The following is a 22160-nucleotide window of genomic DNA, read 5'->3' on the forward strand; positions in this document are numbered from 1 at the left end:
CATTCAACCTGATAAGGGAATAGTTGAAGTAAGAGACCCACTGAGTAGAGGCGTGGACGGGTTCCAGGACTTGCAGAAGTTGCTCCAAGTGTAATTTCCTTCATCGCCGCGCTTTATCTTTCATGAGATATCAATTAATTATCCACTCATTCAATCATCATAAGGAGATTACCTTTGCAAAGAAGCTAACATTTACTCCTGTACCGTGCCCCCAGCAGCCACAAGGGACGAATCTATGTGGATACTACGTTTGCGAGTCCATTCGCATGTTAACCACTGAGAAGCAGAACAAAAATAAATTCGACGTAAGCAATAACATTCACAACTTTATTTATTATCATCAATATTTCGTTATCAAGACTGATATAGTCATACTCATCTCATTTTCGTATATAGGTCGACTTCATGCGGGACAGACTCCAACCAAAGGAACACGCACTAGGAATCGCGGAGGAACTGGCGGGACTTTTGGTTAGAGAAGTAATAAACAACAAAGGCTTGTTTAGTCCAAATAGATGCTCTACCTCCAAATAGACGGTCGGTTAGTACCGCTTGTCGATCGTGAGCTCCATGTATATATGTAGGGAATCTACGAATATGTGTAAGGGGAATCGGCTTTTGCTTCCAATATTTGTTTGATCGATCTATATATATATATATAATGAATGAACGTGTACAACTTCTAGTAGCGTACAAATATATGCAACTTTTATTTTCGAACGAAAAAAATGAAATAACAGGCGGTCGGTGGCGGGGGGAGGGGGGCTGCACCCCTCAAACCCTAAAGCAGCAGCGTTGTGCGCGCGCCACGTAGAGGGCTTTTTGTCGCGGGTGGTAATACCGCCCGCGACAAAAGGGCCTGTCCCCTGCGCGCCCCAAGCCTGCCACGTGGTGGACCTTATGTCGCGGGTCGTAAGCGACCCGGGACAAAAGGTGGACCCTTTTGTCGCGCCTCTCTTGTCGCGGCTGGCCGCCCGCGACAAAAGGCGCTTACCACCCGGATCAAATGCCCTGTTTTCCACTAGTGGAAGGGTTGCCTAGAATGCATGCGTGTGCAGGAGATGTGGCTAGCTAAGTTGATTTTAGGATCTCTCGCTCCGGTAAGCATCGACCTAGCTTCCGGAAATCCCGAGCTATCCTCCATTTAGAGCATCTTCACCGGTGGTTTTTAAATAAGGGCAGTCAGGAGCGTCGGTACTGCTATATAAGGACACTAGCAAAACATCCTCTATTTGGAAATGCTGCTCCCACACCGACGTTCTTCAAACGTCAGCCTCAATAGAATTTGAAACTTAAAATGAAATTTTAAAACGACATTTATACGAAATTCGAATGAAAAAAGTAACTCAAATTTAAACTAAAAAACTAAAAGAAATCTAGAGTCGAAGGTGCTAGAGTCCAGGTCGTCACCGTTGCCGCTGAATGGCCCAAAGGAACAGTCATCGTCGGCCTTCTTCTCCTTTGACGTCGGCAGCTCGGAAGGCCCGGCGAGCTCGACGAAGTTGGCATCGTGGTCCCTGGCGGACCACATCGCCACCTGCCGTGGGTCCATCGCGATTTGCCGGTAGTCCTCGTCGACGGAGCAACCGACGATGAAATTCTGGCCGGGGAACTCCTCTGGGTCGTCGCCGCCACGGAGGGTCGCCAGCGCCTCCGCCTCCATCTCCCACCATTGCTTCTTCTTCGCCGGCGGAAGTGGTGGTGAGGCCGCGGCGTCCTCCTCCTTGAGGCAGCAGCGGTGGCCCGACCCCGTCGTCCGATGGGCCGAAGCAGAGGACGCGCACCTCGCCCCGTCGCGGGTGACTACGCCTCCGGAAGGAGGCGCGGGCACGGCCGAGCGCGTGCGGTCACCGCCTACTGACGATCCGGTGCGTGAGCTCCCGGACGCTGCGGTCCTTTCCGGCGCCCTCTGCAGAGTCGACGCCACCGGCGCCATGCACGCCGCTTGCGGGAAGTACAATGGCACGCGCGATGGGTCGCTGCAGACGCGCTGGCGGAAGCCGTATTGTCGCAGTGTGGTGTCGACGTCGCGGCCGTGCCACCACTCACGACGGCCGACGGTGTTGAAGCGGCTGCTCGCACGCCCGGCCACCCGCGCGAGCTCGACGGCGCGCTCATATTAAAATCGTTGCCCCCAAGCCGGGTTGTCGAGCGCGTTGGCCGGTAGGTTCCTCTTCGTCGGCGTCATCAGGTTCCGCCGTTCCCTGGCGAGGGCATGCATCTATGGTCCATCCGGTGGCGACGGTGGTACGGCGAAGCCGGCGTTGGAGACGTGCCAGCCCTGCGGCACCTGTACTGGCACAGGGATGTGATACGTCTCCAACGTATCTATAATTTCTTATGTTCCATGCTTGTTTTATGACAATACCTACATATTTTGTGCACACTTTATAACGTTTTGATGCATTTTCCGGAACTAACCTATTAACAAGATGCCGAAGTGCCAGTTCCTGTCTTCTGTTGTTTTTGGTTTCAGAAATCTTACACAGGAAATATTCTCGGAATTGGACGAAATCAACGCCCAACATCTTATTTTTCCCGGAAGCTTCCAGAGCACCGAAGAGGGGCCAGAGAGGAGCCAGGGGGGCCACACGCCAGGGCGGCGTGGCCAAGGGGTGGGGCGCGCCCCCTATGGTGTGGCCCCACCAGGGCCCCTCCGAGGCTGCCCTTCCGCCTACTTAAGGTCTCCGTCGCGAAAACCCTAAAAGAAGAAGCCACGGTACGAGAAACCTTCAAGAGCCGCCGCCATCGCGAAGCCAAGATTCGGGGGACAGAAGTCTCTGTTCCGGCACGCCGCCGGGACGGGGAAGTGCCCCCGGAAGGCATCTCCATCGACACCACCGCCATCTTCATCGCCGCTGCTATCTCCTATGATGAGGAGGGAGTAGTTCTCCCCCGAGGCTGAGGGCTCTACCGTAGCTATGTGGTTCATCTCTCTCTTTGTGATCTAGTTGAATATCATCTATGTGCTACTCTAGTGATGTTATTAAAGTAGTCTATTCCTCCTCCATGATGTAATGTTGACAGTGTGTGCATCATGTAGTACTTGGTATAAGCTATTATTGTGATCTCTTGTAGATTATGAAGTTAACTATTACTATGATAGTATTGATGTGATCTATTCCCCCTTTCATAGCATGTCGGTGACGGTGTGCATGCTATGTTAGTACTCGGTATAATTGCGTTGGTCTATCATGCACTCTAAGGTTACTTAAATATGAACATCGAATGTTGTGGAGCTTGTTAACACCGGCATTGAGGTGCTCTTGTAGCCCTACACAATTAATGGTGTTTGTCATCCAACAAGAGTGTAGAGTAGTTTTATTATGTGATCATTGTTGAGAGTGTCCACTAGTGAAAGTAGGATCCCTAGGCCTTGTTTCCGAACATCGAATCTCCGTTTATTTACTGTTCCACTGCATGTTTACTCGCTGCCATATTTTATTCAGATTGCTATTACCACTCATATTCATTCATACAATTTGTATTTCACTATCTCTTCGCCGAACTAGTGCACCTATACATCTGACAAGTGTATTAGGTGTGTTGGGGACACAAGAGACTTCTTGTATCGTGATGGCAGGGTTGCTTGAGAGGGATATCTTTGACCTCTTTCTCTCTGAGTTCGATAAACCTTGGGTGATCCACTTAAAGGAAAACTTGCTGCTGTTCTACAAACCTCTGTTCTTGGAGGCCCAACACTGTCTACAGGAAAAGAAGCCAACAGTAGACAGCAGGATGCGCTGCTAGTACAGTACATTGGCCTCATCGAGGCTAAGCTGCAACAAGCGGAGCACGCCGCCGTCGCTGCCGCCGACCTCGTCGTTGTGATCCATCATCGGTGGGTGCGTGAGAGGTTTGTGTGGCGGTTGCGACAGTGGCGGCTACGGTTGGAAGGCGGGGAAGAAGAGAAGCCGGTAGGATTTTAAGGAAGGCGGTGGACGCACATTGAAGGCGCGTGGGAAGGTGGGTGGACGCCGCGTGGCTAGTCGCTGCCCTCCTCGCCACTTGGGTTTCCGCGCGGGAGGCCATTAACACCGACGACCAACCTTCCCGCGTCGTTTCCGATGCGAACCGTCGCGTCCTCTCGCTGACGAGGCGCCCCCACCCGCGAAAACCGTTGTCTCACGAGGCGCCGGCGCGACCGATTCGCGCCCTTCGTGAAGGGACCGACACGGGGTTGCCGACGCTTCTATTGGGTTCGAAAAAGCGTCGGCGATATTTGGGACACGTCGGTGCGAGCTCATTTTCGATGCCAGCTCCCAAAACTCTATCGGGACCATTATAAGGCGCGCCGATGGAGATGCTCTTACACCATTAACCTAGCTTCCTGCAAATACAATTTCTGATTAGCTTTGATCAGGCGAGCAGCCATATGTAGATAAACTACGGAGCTTTGCCCAGCTGCATGCATGCGTGATCGCTCCCTAGCTAGCCTACGTATGAACATTTGCCGCCACGACAGGCTACCGCCAGAGGCTCTGGCGGGAGGGCCCACCTCTTGCCGTCACCGTTAGTTGCTCCCTGCCCAGCCAAACGTGCCGACACTTGCTTTGGCGGCAGGGCCTGCCGCCACAGCTCATGGCGGCAGGTGCCACGTGTCGCCTGGCAGGCCCTGCCGCTACTGAGAGGTGGTCTCTTTTGATAATTTTTTTGAGAAATGGTCTTTTTTGACAATTCATTCGGATAGGTAGTCTCTTTTGTCAAAAGTTCGAGACATGGCAGACGTACGCGCTTGTGTTGGTGGCGCCGCGGGGAGGGGGAGACAGACGGAGATGGAGGACCGAACCTCAACCTCTTTGGTATGTGATCCAATCCGAGGATACTCCACCCCATGCAGGCCCACGAATCGGGGCCCGGTCTGCGTTTCCACGTATGTTTTCTCTTTTATTATATCGCCACAACAGGTTTAAATTTTCAGTATCGTAAAAATGCTTCCGAGTTTACCTCCGGCATATCATCAAGCATTTCATAAATGCGAGAAGTTAGTTGAACTTATCTGAAACTACAGAACGCAAACATAAATATTTCGGCATCCCTCAGAAATTTCTAGTATGTTGAAATTCGAATTCTTGTCAAGCATATATGTAACGTGCTTGTTCTTTCATAAATCTCTTTTCAGAGTGAGAATATACAATCGACTCAACTCCAAAAGAATTAGTAGCCTTTTATCTGCAACGGCCACAGGCAAAACTGGCCTTGTATACACCGACGAACACATTTGGCTCTTTTCTTTCCTCCTCTCCCTTTACCTTCAGTTATGCAAAAACAAGTGACCACCACTTTCCGATCACCATGCATCCCTCTCATCTTCCTTGCTGTTGTGCAAGCATTTTTTGTTGTTGTTGTTGTTGTTGTTGTTGTTGTTGTTGTTGTTGTTGTTGTTCAGACTCTCAGAGTTAATTAGCACGAGCGAGAGAAAAGTATTCACTCATGCACATGTGGACGACGACACAACCTGCCTGCTCTTCCACACGATCGGAGAGATTATCATCCATACTGCAAGCACGATCAACAATTTAAATTTTTTCGTCAGTGGATAACACCAACGAGTTAACACTTTCCTTCGTATGCAGCAGAAAATTTAAGATCAGCAATGGTGTTCGCACTTACTGTATGCGATGGCCGCTAGCCACTCGTTGCCGATGCGCACCCACGCGCTCGCCCAGCCGACGTCGATCGTCCACCTGAATCATATAATTTTGTTGAATTTGGAACAACATTCGATGATCAACGCAGCATGGTAATTTTATCGTCTGAACTTTCTGATTGCAGTCTGTCAGTGTGGGTGTGTGTTTTGGAGTCCGAAACTTACTTCTCCATCTTCTGATGCGCGTTCCAGCCAAGGAAGAGCATGGCGAAGTACATGGCGCCCATGGCGAACACGAAGTGGAAGAAGCCAAAGCCGTAGGGGATGTCGTCGTCCTCGGACTCCGTCTCAGTCCTCTTGAACTGCACATACTTGAGGAGTTTCAGCTTTCAGTTGTACTTAGTACAATTGTACAAGCACTACATCTCCGTACTATTGTTTAATTTCTGATATCTAAATGAACAACATACCTGAAGGCACTTGGAATCTATTCCGGTGGAGAAGGTAGCCGCGACGACGACGATCACCGCAATCACAAAACTCTGCACAAGTTCAGATATCGTTTTCTTTAGATACTCGTACTACCAAGAAAATTCAGTTGGTGGCAACTTTTTTTCTCTTTGTAAATTTCTACTGAACTAGTATCGCTGAAGATAAGAAGAACAATAACTGAAGGGAGGCTGTGTTTATACCGCTATGTTGAGCCAGTCTGCGCTTGTTGCAACCGATGCTTTCCTGTTGCAGATCTCGGTGTGCGGCTCACTTCAGGGGAACAAAAAGATCACAAGGAAAGAAAACGTAAGCAACTCCTGTATCAAGTAATAGACTAATTTGATGTTTGACTCCATCCAATATATGCTCAGCTCCATCATTTCAGAATCCAGTTCTGATTTATTCTTTCTCACCTTCTGATGGCCGACCAGCAGAGGAACACGACGTAGATCCCCATGAGACCTGGTGCCAGATACCCTGCCTTCACCTGATATTTCCAACCGATCAGAATGCGATTCGTTTCACTATGGAATTGAGACGGCATTTCATTTCTCAGAGAACGTTTTTCTTTGTAACTAATTATAATTACCTTGGAGTTGACTGAGATGAATGTCATGAGCTGCACGAGCACGAGCGTGACGGTGATGAAGAGGATGTTGAGCTTGCAGGAGGTAGTGGGCACGTACCAGACGTACATGAGGACGATCCCCAGGAGGGCGCCCACGTACGCCACGATCGACACCACCTGCACCTGCATGTGGCTGCAGCAAATCGATAGTAAGATTTTGAGTGTCAGATGATGGTGATCACACCAGTTGCATCCGCAACAACTTGCAGGTCTGTCAGAGGACAAAAAATGAGTACCTACCATCGCTTGAGGTTCGTCTCTGACCGGCAGCAGTCGTTGATCCATGTGATGAACCTCGTGACGCTGATGAGCTGGATCACGAGAAACGCCCTGCAAGTTCAGTTAACCCAGACACAAGTTGATCAGAGACATTTTCCATGGATGCAAATCTGTAACTGAAGAACAAGGCTTTGTCTGAAGAAAGGCAAAGATGGGGATGTAAGTGTAGCGTACCCTGCTCCGAAATGCGCCACCTTCCCGTAGAGCTGGATGAGCGGCGACGGCGCGAAGAAGGGGACGGCGGTGAGGGCCATCCAGAGTGCGATCTTGGCCGGCCACCACTCGGAGTGCCACGAGTTGCGGCAGTCGTGCGTCTTCCTGGTCCTGGCGGTGGAGAGGAACATGACGAAGAAGAAGAGGAAGCATCCCAGGCTGATCCGCAGCACGCCCTCGGCGCCCAGGCAGTAGCGCGCGCCCTGGCACCCCTTGAGCCGCTGGAGCTCGCCCAGCGCCGAGTGGCCGTAGTCGCGGACCGTCCAGGCCAGCAGGTTGGTGACGAGGAAGATGAGCGCGTAGACGTAGCGCGCCATCATCGGGTTCGGCCCCATGCACACGTACCGCACGCAGCACGTGTCCTCCTCCATCACCTCGATGCACCGGTCGCCGCCGCACCGGTCACCGCAGCTGGCGTCCCTCTCCGTCGGCGATGGCGGCGACGCCACGCTCGTGCCAGCGCCGCCGTCCCTCTCCATCGCCGCCGGTGTCATCCCGGCGTCTTCCCTCTCCGTTGTCGCCGGCGCGCTCATAGGGATGGCGCTGGGTTCACACGCCGTCGATCGATCCGCGCCGCTAGACCTGCTGGGTTTCCTGCAGACAAGAAGGAGCAGAGTTGGTTCACATTGCATTCACGCGCGAACTGCGGGGCACGAGATTGTTCGTGGCGTACGCTTGCATCTATCGACCGATCAGCTCGTGAGCGAAAACGATGTGTTCCCTTTGCGCAGAAGCCATCCCAACGGAGTGCCGTTCGTTCTGGGATTGCTGCTTTATGGCCAAATTATAAGCCTATTTTCAGCTTACTTGCGTTGCTTCGCTTGGCTTGGCTTGGACAAACAATACGACAGTTCGGCCAACGGCCACTGCTTAAGTTGTTTGACTCGGATTGACCGGCCAATTTTTTATTAGTCCTAGAATTTCTAACTAAATAACTAACAGCTAGTACTAACCATGACAGTTCTGCTGCTAATTAACCGTCAAGCCTAATCAAGCTTTCTAGGAAACAGAAAAGTTACTGCAATTTTTTACTTTTCCCCTGCTAAGTTTGAGTCATGGTGACCGGCGAATTTTTTACTCCAAGCATGACTATAACGAACTAACAGCTACGAGCCGTCACAGTTCTAACCAAGTTTGTCAGAGAACAAAACGGCCTGCTAATTTGACTTTTAACATTTCCCTTTAAACGGCTAGGATTGTATGTCAAATTGCAACGAAAAGGTGCTCTGGGGTATCCAATTTGGCCTTGAGGATTAGAAAAGGGAAGGCAAAGGTGTGATGACGAGTGAGCAGGGAAACATGTACGGGTTTATGTGTGTAGCAGCAATTAAAGCGCGTTGTTGGCTTTGAAGGGCTGAAGATTAGGGTTAACACATATGGAGGCATAAAAAGAAAGAAAGCTCCATCCATGACTCATGGGGAGGGGATAGATGCGCAGTCGAACATGGCATCCTTTCTGTGGCCGTCATGTGTAGCTTTGGATGTTCGTTGAAAAACAAAAGAGCAAAGCCGCAAAAGCAAAGCGTGCAAAACGATAGCGGCGACGGAAAAGGAGAGAAAGGGGAGTGAAATTGCTTCAAATATACCATTACGTCAGATTGCGTAACTAATCGTGCTTTACAGGAAAGATTATGTTGAAATCTGTAGTTTAGGGTCAGATTCAGAAGAGTTGCTTGGCCCTTACTAGCTTTGCTCTCCTTTGCTTAACTGGGTCCGTCGATCTACTCCTCTCTCGCTGGGAGATATGTCATTGATTCAGATTAATTAAGAAGGCGACAAATCGTGCTTTAGAGCAATGATTATGTTGAAATCTGAAGTTTTGTGTTCAGATTCGGAGGAATCACTTGGCGCTTGCTACCTTTGCTTAACCTGGTCTGTCTACTCCTCTCTCTGTCGTGCGCCCAGGTTGTTGAGAGTAAACAAGTGTTTTTCTGAATCGTTCCTGGTCTAGCTAGTAAGCAACCACAATATAATTTTATTGTTTGTAATTCAAACTAGATACTCTGTGAGGTACGTGTGTAAAGAGAGGAGGGATCTTCTTTGCAGGCAATCACCCCATCCTATCCCTTTTATGCACATATTCTCTGAATGGCTAGATAGGGAGAAATGTCTTCACTCTCGCATATTCTGTGAATCATGGGGCGGTGAATCATAGGGGTGAACCTTTCGGAAATCCGAACATTTCCTGGGCTGACTGCAAGATAGGGTATTTCGACACGGCTCTACTACACGAGCACAGTACTTTTCATATGTTGCAACTTGCAAGCACTAATATATGCTCACTCCGATCGGAAAAGATCGACGCGGAAAAGAGCAACGCTTGGTACAGTTTCACGTCCATTAAAACAGATAGGAGGTAGTAGTACGTCGTGAAAAGTAGCAGGAAATGACGATCGTAATTAGCATCTTTGCAAGTTGTAGAGTGAAGAGTAAGCATGGTTCGCGCACCTTAATTACGACTATGTAGCGGCGCAGAAATGCAGAATCCGATCCTGGTAACCTGGCTGTCGGCTAACACAAGGTTACGGTGTAGGAAGAAGGAATCGGAGACAGGGAGGGCACGGAACGCATCTGTGTACTAGGAGGGAGGTAGCTTGCGCTCCCGACCACGGAAGGCAAGAACCGAATAGGCGCTATAATATTGTCTAGTAGCCTAGTAGCACTAGTATTATATTCCGGCGAAACGAGAGAAGATAACCGGACTGGATGCGGGGAAGAAGACGGGCGATTGAGCTCTGATTTATGCGACGGCGGTTTTTGCGGTTTATCTAGCTAGGAGGTTTAGCTATGGGTGCTGATGGTGTTCATGGATGAATGATCGATCATGGAAGCAAGCAAGCGAGTAAAGACAAGGAAGAGGAGGAGGGTGACTCACATGCAGGCAGGCCTGTGCCGGACGGAGGAAGAAGAAGAAGCAGTCCTCCTGGGTAATGCGTGTTCCTGCTTGAGGTACACGCGTGCAAGCAGCCTGCCTGTGCCTGAGGCGTAGTTACGCCGGCCGCTGGCTTAGCTGTGGCCGCCAAATGGCGCTGCCGCTGCGTCAATGCCTTGATCGCACGAGAGGCGGCCGGGAGGAGGAAACTGGAGATTGGAGAGAGCTCGTACGAGAGGTGGCGGTGGTGGTGCTCTGTTTTATTCCCGCCGCGAGACGCCAGGCGCCGCAGCTATTTTATTACCACCGCGCGCGCGCGCTCTTGGCTTTTCTGCCGCTCAGTGGATTCGCAACAGAAAAAAAAATAGCGTGGTAGAGGTATATACACGCGTACGCAGGCACTCCCTCCCCACACACGCTCACGCTTGGCCCTCGTCCTCGTATTGCAGCGCCTCTTCTCAGCTGCACACATATAAATTCATGTTCAAATTCAAATTGTCGCTGTTGCCATATCACCCATCGCGTCCAAGCGCTGTGGACACGTACGTATCGGTATGTTTGAACGAGGTCGCACGCGAGCATCCTTCACAAAAAAGATGTGTGGACCGAGTCGACCCCACCGCAAGCATACACAATGGTCCAAACCACGCCTAGCCTAGGCTTGGATCTTGCGACAGGAGGAGGAAAATGTGACGACCCATTCCGGCGTGGTCCGAGCGCCACAATTGCACCGATCCGGCAAAGACGAGCAACATCAAGGAAATAGGATTATAGGAGGCCAGCTCCCTATCAGCCACAACCGGGCATGGATATTTTCCTTGAACGAACCGAGGGCATCTTCATCGGCTCGATCCAAACAATCAAGGTTGTCTATTTTGATCTGCCTGGATAGGTTGACACAAAAACACAAACATATTAGTCCCTCCATTTTTTCTAAAAGGAGTAGATACTAAAATAGGTCATATACATTCAAATTTTGACAAAGTTATCACAAACTTTTATGAACGGAGGGAGTACTTTTTAAGGCAAGTAGATCGTGTCCAGCCAACAACATTTCCATTTCCTTCCTTCCAATCTTGCCCTTCGGATGCCTCCTCAACACGTGGAGGGTGACGTGTCGCAGGTTCCACGGGACGGGGGTAGAAGGCGCGAGGACTCGACAGCGTCGGTGCTACTGCCGCCTGATCTGGAAGAAGACATCGCCTACTCCCTCGACTCGTCGGCATGGCACAACTTCGTGTAGTGGGAATGGAACTACGGCGAGGCGCCCATGAAGGAGGAGGAGGGTCTTGTGGACAGCGACGACATCCTGGGCTAGGAGTTGCAGGATAACACCCTCTACAACATCGGCCCTCCTTGTGTGGGAGCATGAGCAGCTAGATGCCATGAAGAAGGGGGCGAGCTCTCCCCTACCAGCCAAACAAGCTAGGCGATGACGAAGCCCTCAGGATGGGAATCACTAACGGGGGAGTTGGAGTCCCTGGCTGAGTTGGAAGCTAGGCCCGGCCGTCAAGAAGACCTACCTAGACACCGCAGACTCCACCGAGCCAGCCTGCACCGACATCGCCATGGACCGAAAAGTGGCCCACTACGTCAACCTGGCCACCGACGGCCCCAACACCAATGCCGCATATATGCCAAGGCCGCCAGCTCGAGCGTGCGTAGCTCCGTCGACACTAGTGCCCTAGCCCAACCCGTGGACTCCGCCGTAGTTCATCGACGTGGCCACAGACAAGAGTCAATGACGACGAGTAGGTGACGCGGACAACGCAAACTTAAATAAGGTTTTACCCCTTTTATTTTTAATGTATTTTATATTATTTGCCATGTGTAAATTAAGTTTTTACAAATGAAATAGTAATCAAAAAACCTTCTGATCTCTAAGCTTGCCCCGACTCAAATGGATCAAAGAGAAGAACGTCTGTATATCTGATCCAAACATACTACAATGAATACTTTTATACCCGTGGATGTACATGGTTGTGACTGTTGAAGTATAAATGCATTACCTAATCTCTTCCATCAGATCGGTCTTTTGGTTGCATTGGTTAGAGCATGCAGTTCTACATGGTATCAGAGCCAAGAGGACTTGAGTTCAAGACCCGGCTGGCGCAATATAAAATAAAAATATTGCAGCCCACTTTCGAATATTGCAGCCCACTTTCGGTCCACGTTTAGGCCTGAGGGAGCCACACGTGAGGGGCAGTGTTGAAGTATAAATGCATTGCCTAATCTCTTCCATCAGATCGGTCTTTTGATTGCATTGGTTAGAGCATGCAGTTCTAGCGAATTTTTTTTAAATAATACGAATTTTTTATTTAAGTGCAGGAATAGCGCTCGTTTTCAAAAAATTTGAAAAATGTGATCTGGTCGGTCAGCTGCCGACCGATCGGACAGCTGGGGGCCGATCGGCCAACTACCGGCCGACTACAGCATGCGTCGCAGGCGGGGCCAGGCGCCAGACCTTATCGGTCAGCAGCCGACCGATCGGTCGACTGTGGGCCGACCGTGCATGGCTTTTTCTGCCGGCCCGCAGACGCTCCCACGACGCCGTTCTCTTTCTTCTTCCTTCCTCTTTTCTTCTTCCTCTGGCTGTTCGTCGGCTACACATGAGAAGAGCTCCAAAAACTCCGGTTTTCTCAGATCCCCAATGATTTAGCCAATAAAACTTCACCATTTTGCTGGTATTAGTTGAGGGAAGCCCGATCTACAGATGGGTTAGGGTTTGGAGGCGTTTGGTGGTGCTGTTTAGCAGCAATGGTGATGAAGTGGTGGAGGTTGATGGTGGTGTAAGGGGCTGAGCTGCTGCTGTGGATTGGTGGTGGTGCTGATCTGCTGCGTGCTGTTCGTGCTGCTGCTGTTGGAGAGGCTGCTCACGCTACAAGGGTAAACCCTAATCTTTCCATATTAGTGTTAACTGTGTAGGTTAATGTAGGCTGGTTTTAGTGCTAGTGTATTTATGTGGGCTGGTATTAGTAGTTGACGCAGACGGAATTTTTTTTAGGTGAGCAAAGATGACAGATGTAGTGAAGATAGTATTTTATTATGGTATGGGCAGTGTCCGATCAGATGAAATGGGAGTTAATCTGAGTGAGTTCAAATCTGTAGAGATGAATATGACTGCTCCTAGAACATGGACAATTGAGCAGGTGAAGGACTGGTTGACAGAATGTTTCGGGCTTAATCCTGAAGTGCACACAGTGGGTGTGCATGCATTGTGGACTAAGTCGGTATCAAACATTGTGTGGTATTTGAGGCCTGTAGATGATACCTCTAAGTGGGTGAGCTGGTTAAAAGGATCTGAAAGGAGAGGAACTAACCCTGTGGCATTAGTTCTTCCGGTGGCGAAGGAGGTAGCGCCTCCTGAAGGCGGTTACAGTGGAGGAGGTGGTTACGAATCAGGCCAGAGCAGTCAAGCACCCGGCGGTGGCGGTGGTTACGAGCCTGAACAGAGCAGCCATGCGGAAGATGTTTATAGTGGCCAGGGTGATGGTTACACAGGAGAAGACGGTGAGGTTGATGGTGACGAAGAAAATGGATACAGGCAGAATCAGATGGAAGAGGAAGATACAGAAGGTGAAACTGATGATGATGATGATTCTGATGAGTCTGACGATGGGGAGGAGGTGCCTATTCCTGGTAGATGGAATCACAACTTTTCGTCTGCAATGACAATCAATGATGGCCTTGATTCTAACTGGGAGTATCACCAGAACAATCTCGCCGTAGGGGCCATGTTTCCGTCGAAGCGACATATGCAGGATGCAATAATTAAGTGGGCAATGGCGAGCCAGAGGGAGCTGAGAACAACCGTGTCATCTGGAAAATACCTGACGATGGAATGTGTGGACATCAATTGTCCCGGAAGGGTGCATGGGTATGTTCCTAAGTATGACACAATATGGCGTGTGAGCGACTTTGTGCCGCACAGTTGTGAGCTTGTAAGTATCCTCAATGATCATTGCAACCTGTCGTCTAATCTCATAGCCCGGCTGATGTACACTGAAATAGTGGAAGGGCAAGCCATGAGAGTAAACGCCATACAGAAGAATGTTAAGAAGCATCATTTTTACACCATTTCTTATGGCAAGGCTTGGAGGGCTAAGCAGAGGGCGATGGAGATGAGGTTTGGTTCGTTTCGAGACGCATACGACGCTGTTGTTCGTATGCTGCAGACGCTGCAGGCGAGGAATCCAGGAACATATGTGAACATCCAGGACATGTTTTTGCCGGAGTCCCCATCTTACAGGGTTCTGCATAGAGTCTATTTCTCGTTCGGTGTATGCATCGAATCATTCAGACACTGTCGACCCGTGTTATGTGTCGACGGCACGTTTCTGACCGGTCAGTACAAGGGTCAAATCTTGACCGCCATTGGAATGGACGGAAACAATCAAATCGTGCCACTCGCTTTTGCTTTCGTGGAGAGTGAGAACACCGAAAGCTGGTTATGGTTTTTCAGGCAGTTGAAGATTTCAATTGTAAAGGACAAGCCGAATGTTTGCATCCTTCATGACAGGCATGCAGGTATACTGAAAGCTATTAAGACACTGAAAGAGCCTGGGCAAGAAACTCCATGGATTGATATTGAGAGCCGTTGGTGCATGCGCCACCTGGGGGCCAATTTTTACACACAATTCAGGAAAAAGGACCTTATGAATGTCTTCAAGAGGCTGTGCATCCAGAACCAGCAGTGGAAGTATAATTTTTTGCGTAGCAAACTGCAGGAGTTGACGAAGAAACAAGTTGTGGAGAGGAAAGCAGCTCGAGATGCAAACATAGCAGCACATATGCAGGCCGTTGCAGCAGGAACAACAGCGGTAGAAGCACCAGTTTATGAGGCACCCCAAGGTCTGTGCGACTTGCCCGGATTGGACCCGCCCGGAACAAGGAGAAGGCAGGGAAGGCAGATTAAAAACTTTGAGCAGTGGATAGAGCATGAGCCTACGGAGAGGTGGTCTTTGTTGCACGATACACATGGAGCTAGATACGGCGTCATGACAACCAACCTCGCAGAGTCGTATAACTTTGTGCTGAGAGGCAATAGAGCTTTGCCACTTACAGCTATAGTAGAGGGTATTTTCATGGGCACAGTTAAATATTACAGAGAGAGACGTGAGAAGGCTCGGATGCACATGCTGAACAAACCAGCCACTCCATATTGTTCGAAGATTATGGAGTACATGCATAAGAAGAAGGAGAAAGCTAAGCATCTCCCTGTTGCTCAAATTGGTAATGTGGAAAGAAGGTTCGAAGTACGCTTACCTACAGATAGGTTCGGGTGTGGGAATCCGCAGCGAACGCATGATGTGAAAATTGGCAATGAAGAAAGGCCAACTTGCGAGTGCACATGCAACAAACCAAAGTTGCTTCATCTTCCTTGCTCACATGTGTTAGCTGTTTGTGGTGTCCTGGGGATGTCGGAAATCTCGTTCGTCTCTCCGTATTATCTTAAGGAGGCCGTGCTCAACACCTGGACCGGTGAGCTGGAAGGATTTCGGTCAATGGGAAATTTCAACACTGTAAACCCTGGTGAAAGGCGATATATCCCAAACCCAACGCTACTGAGGACAGCCATCGGTAGACGGCCATCGCAGCGCATCCGGAATGATATGGATGAATCTGAAGCTGGAGGGCCAACGCGACAATGTTTCCTATGCAATCAATTTGGCCATTGGGACAGTAATTGTACAACCTTCGGCACTGGCCCAGCAGGAAGGGGGCAGCGAGGCACAAGGGGACGTCGCGGGAGGGGAAGAAACTAGGCGGCGAGGCGCTACTTCGAAACTTATTTGCAATTTTATGTACTGAACAACGAATTTGTAATAAGTATGGAACTACTTTGCAATCTCAAATGTGAAACTATGTTACTGTAATTTATGTAGTGAACAATGAATTTGTAATAAGTATGGAACTACTTTGCAATTTTATTGTGGTCCTGTATGTTACTTAAATATATATTCGTATTATGTCATGTGAATTTTGCAAATATGTTGTGTTGTTTACAGAAATGGCAGGAAGATCGTTGCTCAGTAGGGACGTTGAGAAGGCGCACCGTGCGGCGAAGCTAGAGGCAAGTCCTAATAGCCTTCCCACACTGGTGACACGCGGAGCTAATCAGAATTGGCAGATACACCCTGGTTGGGTTCAGAGGTATGTGGGATTATATTTGATATATTTAATTTGAAGTACTCACACATACTCATTGGATTCTTATATGAATTTGTAGGTTGAAGTGGGCTGGACTTCTACCTTTCGCTCGGTTGGTTGAGGCCACTATGTCAGAGGTCATCGGTGAGCGAGGGGGCACGCCAATCAAGCGCCTTCAGTACGACCACTCACTGCTGACCAGCCTAGTGGATCGGTGGAGGCCCGAGACTCACACGTTCCACTTTCGTTGGGGAGAGATGGCCCCTACTCTGCAGGACGTGTCTTACTTACTGGGCCTACCGTTGGCTGGTCGGGCCATAGGCCCGCTGGCAGAACCAGTGGACTGGGATGAACAAATGCCTGCACGTTTTCAGGGAATTCGTGTGGGTCAGCCTGATTTTCTCTGTGAGGACCATGGTCCAAAGTGTGACTGGTTACTCAACTTCGAGGTAAGCATTGTTATTGAAAATTATTTATTGTTAATGTGTTGTTATAGCTAACATCTTTTTTTTTGTTCGTTGTAGGTTTCACAGTTCACAGCACCGATGAGTGAGGCACAAATCACTAGGAGTCTCGAGGCATACCTTATGTGGCTGCTTGGGAAGGTGATGTTCACAGAGAACCATCAGACCACCATCAGCAGGCGCTACATCCCCATTGCGCAGGAGATATCAGAGGCTACAACCGCCGACGACATCATACCGCGGAGTTGGGGTTCCGCGGTTCTAGCAGCCACGTACCGAGGTTTGTGCAATGCTTGTACACTTGTCTCCCACAAGTCTGGCCTTCTTGGCTGCCCACTATTGTTGCAGCTATGGTCGTGGGAGAGGTTCCCAATTGGTCGACCAGACATAGATGCTGAACGCCCTTTCGAGGCAAACGGGTTTGATGATGCGGACCACATCGACATGCCTACGTTCGGTATACTTTGGACACGTCGCGAGGTACATGTAATTACTATATTTCTTTTGTAATTTATACTACTATGTGTGTACCTGACTATAGTTCTTTTTCTGTCCGCAGAGACGATTTGCTCGCGATCAGGTCAGGAACTGCTACCCTGCGTTCACTGAGCAGTTTGACGTGCTCGATGATAGGGCGGTGATCTGGGAGCCCTATACAGCGGCAGCAGTGCATGCAAGATACCCCGGCGGGATCTCAATCCTCTGCTATAGAGATTGTGCGTACTGGATGACACAGTCGAAGATCATCTTCGATGTGTCCGTCGAGGTAATGGCCCAGCAGAGGATCATGAGACAGTTCGGTTCTCGCCAGTTGGTCGATCCTCCTCCACCGATAGCACCTCTCCCTCCCTACGTCCACAAGTAAGTTCAGAGCGTCGCTACGGTTAAGATTGTTCATCATGGTTCGGCTTAGTGACACAATAATTTTCTGCAGGTACAACAGGAAGGGTACGAGCCACTCCTCGACATGGTGGCTTCAGCGCGTTGGCTCGTATGTTGATGAGTGGCTGACTGCGACAACACACCTCTGGCGACACGATGAGCAGTTTGATCCACAGGAGTTTGAGGCATATCTGCAGAGGTACACTGCAGCAGCGCGAGTGCGCCTTATCCCGCTGATAGATCCAGCTGAGGCGCCACTAGCGTCTATGTACGATATGTACCCGACTCAGTCCACAGCCGGTAGTCGACAGCACGCGGTACGTAATACTTTTCTTTTCCACCAACATATTTGTCGTTTATATATATTGGGTTCTACGGTTTATATGCTACCATGATCTACCATGTTTTTGCAGGGCCAGATGACTTCAGACTTACATGATGAAGTCGCACGGTACACACGTCAAGTGTCCAGTGGGCCTCTTCTGCAGCCGCGCGACCAGCAGGTGTCCTGGTTGAGGCGTCTCGAGGAGAAGCTACGCGGGATCTACTCGGCTATCACGTGTAGCCGTAGTTCCGACGTCGTTCAGCGCCACCTCCTTCCACCGCGTCACTCCACACGACACGATCCACGACCTCGTGTCACGCCGACGGCGACACCCAGACCACCACCTCCTGACCGGCCAGGAGGTTCGTCGTGGCAGCAGCAGCACACTCCTTCGTTCGACGACTTTCACGGGCAGCAGCATGGATCACGGCCTCGCCTCACGCCGACGACGACACCCAGACCACCACCTCCTGAGCAGGCAGGAGGTTCGTCGTGGCAGCAGCAGCAGCACACTCCTTCCTTCGACGACTTTCACTACTATCAGCAGCAAGCTGCTTTCGACGAGTGGCAGCAGCAGCAGGCTCCTTTCATGGGAGGAGGAGGAGGATACTCGCAGGGTATGTACTATTCTAGCTGTTCTATTCCGTATAAATTATACTCCATTTAATTTGACATCACTTATGTTTCGTGCCACAGGATACACACAGCACACTGCGTCTAATCCTTCATGGGGAGCTAGTGATCAGGACACTGAGCACATGGAGTATTACAGCACACAGCAGAACTATGTCGGTATGCAGACTCCTCCACCACTCCACACACAGGAGACGCAGTACGACCCCGAGTCCGGGTCCTGGATCCCTGCTCGCAACGTCAGGCCCCCGGACAGGTTTGGTTGGACACCCCGTGGTACGCCACCCCCACGACAGCCCAGACTATGCCGTCCCCCGGCTGATGTATCACCTATGTATGAGACATTTATGTATGCATTACTCCTGTATGAGACACTTATGTATGACATATTTATGTACGCTTGATTTCCCGCCACTTATCTCCCGCTCACATATTTCATTTCGTGCTAAATCAATAGTACTTTATTATAACAGCGTAGAAAATTAAGATACAATAGAGCTGAAATTTAAATACGGCTTATCACTACAACGGAATTTAAGATACATCAATAAACTAAAACTTAAACTAAGAACGCAGCACACCCTTTCCCTTGCCCTTCAACGATGCAGCTTTCATGGCTTTGGTGCTAGGCTCGAAGTCGTCGTCCGAGTCGACGACCGGCGGTGCAGCACTCTTGCCCTTCGACGATGCAGCTTTCTTCGCCTTGGTGCTAGGCTCGAAGTCATCGTCCGAGTCAACGACCGGCGGTGCTGCACTCTTGCCCTTCGAGGAATTGACACTCTTGCCCTTCGACGATGCAGCTTTCTTCGCCTTCGTGCTAGGCTCGAAGTCGTCGTCCGAGTCGACGACTGGTGGTGCAGCACTCTTGCCCTTCGAGGACTTGGCACTCTTGCCCTTCGACGATGCAGCTCTCTTCGCCTTGCTGCTAGGCTCAAAGATATCATCGTCGTCCTCACTCTCAACCGCCCACCGTGCTGGATATTTCAAATCCCTTTCCCTATCTTCTTCATTCTTCCATGTTAGTGACTTCCACTTCTCATTCAACCTGATAAGCTCACACCTTATCTCCCGTGGGCTGCGAGCAGGCATCTTCTTCACTGGCCACCCATAAGAATATTTCTCAAACTCCCTACCCACCTTACGCAGCAAGGCGTCGCTACTGATGAACTCCTCGAATGTGTCTACCTTACTCTCCGTCATCACTTTGCGGGCCTCGTCTAGAAGAGGCCCGGCCATGAATTCTTTGAAAAGATGGGGGGGATTCTTATATGGGGGATCCATCTTCTTCACAGAATACACTGAAACACAAGGAAACGGTGGGGGGTTTTTATAGGCTACAAGAGATGACTTTCGGCGGGAAGATTGAGCGGGAAAATTGGGCGGGAAAAAGTGGCGGCAGATTTCGGCGGGAATAAATGGCGGGAAAATTGGGCGCGAAAAATTGGGCGGGAATAAATGGCTCGAAAATTGGGCGCGAAAAATTGGGCGGCAAATTTCGGCGGGTAACACTTGAGCCAAAATTTCGGACACAACAATTTTGCGCCAAATTCATTTCACATTAATACTAAAACTGAAATAAAGATACATTGAAGCTGTAATTAAAATACGCCTTATCACTACAACGGAATTTAAGATACAATGACAAACTAAAACTGAAATTAAGATACATAGCTAGTACGACACATCACACTACTTTCCCTGCGTCCACCGTGGCCATTTTCCAGACTTGTCGCCGCGTTCTTCTGCCGCTTGCGCCTCAGCAGCTCTTTCCCTTAGTCTCTTCCTTTCTGCTTCACGAGCCTCCCTGCGCACCTCTTCCTCTGCAAACCTACGTGCAGCCTCATCATCCATCCTCTTCTGATTCACCTCGCGATTACGAGCTTGTTCCGCCCTAAGTTTCTGTATCTGCCTCTCTCGCTCTGCTTTTTCATTAGCACGAACCTTTTCCCAACGCTCCTCCTCAAAGAACGTTGCCCACGCACGCCGGTGTTTCTCCTCAACCTCCTGACGCGCCCAATCCGGCTGCTCCGTGTCTATCCAGTGAAACCATTTGCATAGGGGCGGGGGAGACTGCAACACAAACAATAACATTAAATCACATTCATAAATAAATTTATGCGTACATAAAATTATGTCGAAACATACCGGCGGCCTGGTGGACGACGAAGCTGAACTACGGGGTGGATCATGCTCATAGCTCGCACACATAAAAAATTTCATGCCGAACTGGTCGGAGAAATCCTCCACCTGCTTAACCTTAGCAAGACGGCCGCACCAACACCGCTCCGCAGTCACACCCGGGGGAAAACTTGCAACCTTCGCCTTCACCGGCCTTAACTCCTGGTCAGAGCACGGCACACTCATGATGGCTAAGGGTGAGCCAACAGAAAAAATAGAGAGATAGAAGCACTTGTGCAGCGATGAGTGTCGATGCCTGCTTTTATAGGGAAAAATCCGAGAGCGTGGCGGGAAAATATAGCGGGAGATGGTGGCGGGATAAATTTGGCGGGAGATGGTGGCGGGAAGAAGTGGCGGGATAAATTTGGCGGGAGATGTTGGCGGGAAGAAGTGGCGGGAAGGGTGACGGCAAAGGGCGAGAGGGAAATACGGCGGTGTGAACGGGAGCGGGAGAAGATATGGCGGGAAAATAATGGGGAGAAGTGCCAGCAGATATCCCTAGTAATAAACCTAAACTAAATCCATGCAGGGGGTGGGGCTACAGCCAGCCGATCGGTCGGAGCAGGGCAGCCGACTCTCAATCGGCGGGCTACTGACCGATCGGTCAGTAGCTGACCGACCAGGTCACAGTTTCGGATTTTTTTCAAATCGCGCGCTATTCCTCGAATTAAATAAAAAATTCGTATTATTTAAAAAAAATTCGCTGCAGTTCTACAGTGACCATATATCCGAGGAGAGACACAAAATGAGGTCTTTCTTAACCTTATTATTCTATCGTCCGGCCGCGCTGGAGACCACCACTTTGTTCGATTGTACACGAGGTGCGGGTCTTGGATTATCCCACCAACGACAAGTTGCGAGGATGCCTCGATTATTGCGCAGAATAATTTCATGGATTAGTCAAAATGGGCGCCTGCCTCAGTGCATGCTTGTATTGGCTCTCCCCGGGAAGTAGCCAAAATCATAATAGGCTCTTCCACCCGCTAAATTCCACAGTTCATCTTGGCTTCGGACTCTTTGGTTGACTCTTACTATTTATGTATTTCCATTCACTTTCTACTTACGGACAGTTATCCACTTAAGTTGCTGATTCACTTTCTGATTAAAGGATGGTTCGTTTTGTGCCCATTTAAACTAAATCGAGCAGGTCAAAAAGAAAGTCGAATATCAATGGTGGCTTCCACTTTTTTTTAGCTTCTAGAAATGATTCTCTCAGAAGCTACCCTTCCTCGGCTGCTCCTACAAACCTGTCTCTCACTGCAGGAACCCGACGACAAAGAGCTATGCTAACGGTCTTTTATCGGGACCATCGGCATAGCTCCTTGTCAGGTCCGGCCTGCAAGATGGCCATCGACGTAGTTTGGTCATCGTCATAGGTAGACCTACGCCGACTGTGGCCTCGGCGTAGCTTTGGCCGTCGGCATAGCTCGATCCACCTATCGCTGGCGTCCCAC

General features: G+C 49.9%; 1 protein-coding gene across 4 annotated transcripts; it reads right to left on the reverse strand.

Moving 5' to 3' along the window:
- Positions 1-5057: 5057 nt before the first annotated feature.
- Positions 5058-10423, reverse strand: LOC127341666 (uncharacterized). 4 transcript variants are annotated; one of them, XM_051367543.2, is made up of 10 exons: positions 10078-10423; positions 7164-7796; positions 6951-7040; positions 6672-6843; positions 6496-6569; positions 6283-6352; positions 6061-6132; positions 5816-5961; positions 5614-5687; positions 5058-5499 (listed from the first exon to the last, which is right to left on the reverse strand). In XM_051367543.2, coding segments are annotated over exons 1-10 (1401 nt in total). In that variant the 5' UTR covers positions 10080-10423; the 3' UTR covers positions 5058-5431. The 4 variants fall into 4 exon arrangements, with proteins under 4 accessions (XP_051223503.1, XP_051223505.1, XP_051223502.1 ...); XM_051367545.2 differs by lacking the exon at positions 10078-10423 and adding an exon at positions 9651-10011; XM_051367542.2 differs by lacking the exon at positions 10078-10423 and adding an exon at positions 7876-8030.
- Positions 10424-22160: the final 11737 nt, after the last annotated feature.

The sequence above is a fragment of the Lolium perenne genome, chromosome 3 (genome assembly GCF_019359855.2).
Source record: "Lolium perenne isolate Kyuss_39 chromosome 3, Kyuss_2.0, whole genome shotgun sequence".
Lineage (NCBI taxonomy): Eukaryota > Viridiplantae > Streptophyta > Magnoliopsida > Poales > Poaceae > Lolium > Lolium perenne.

What these genes read in the sequence shown, in the direction of transcription:
- LOC127341666 (XM_051367542.2), bottom strand. An exon ending in TAGATTCCAAGTGCCTTCAG is followed by an intron (nt 5,962 to 6,060) that starts GTATGTTGTTCA and finishes AAACTCCTCAAG; the next exon opens with TATGTGCAGTTCAAGAGGAC. An exon ending in GCGCATCAGAAGATGGAGAA is followed by an intron (nt 5,688 to 5,815) that starts GTAAGTTTCGGA and finishes TATATGATTCAG; the next exon opens with GTGGACGATCGACGTCGGCT.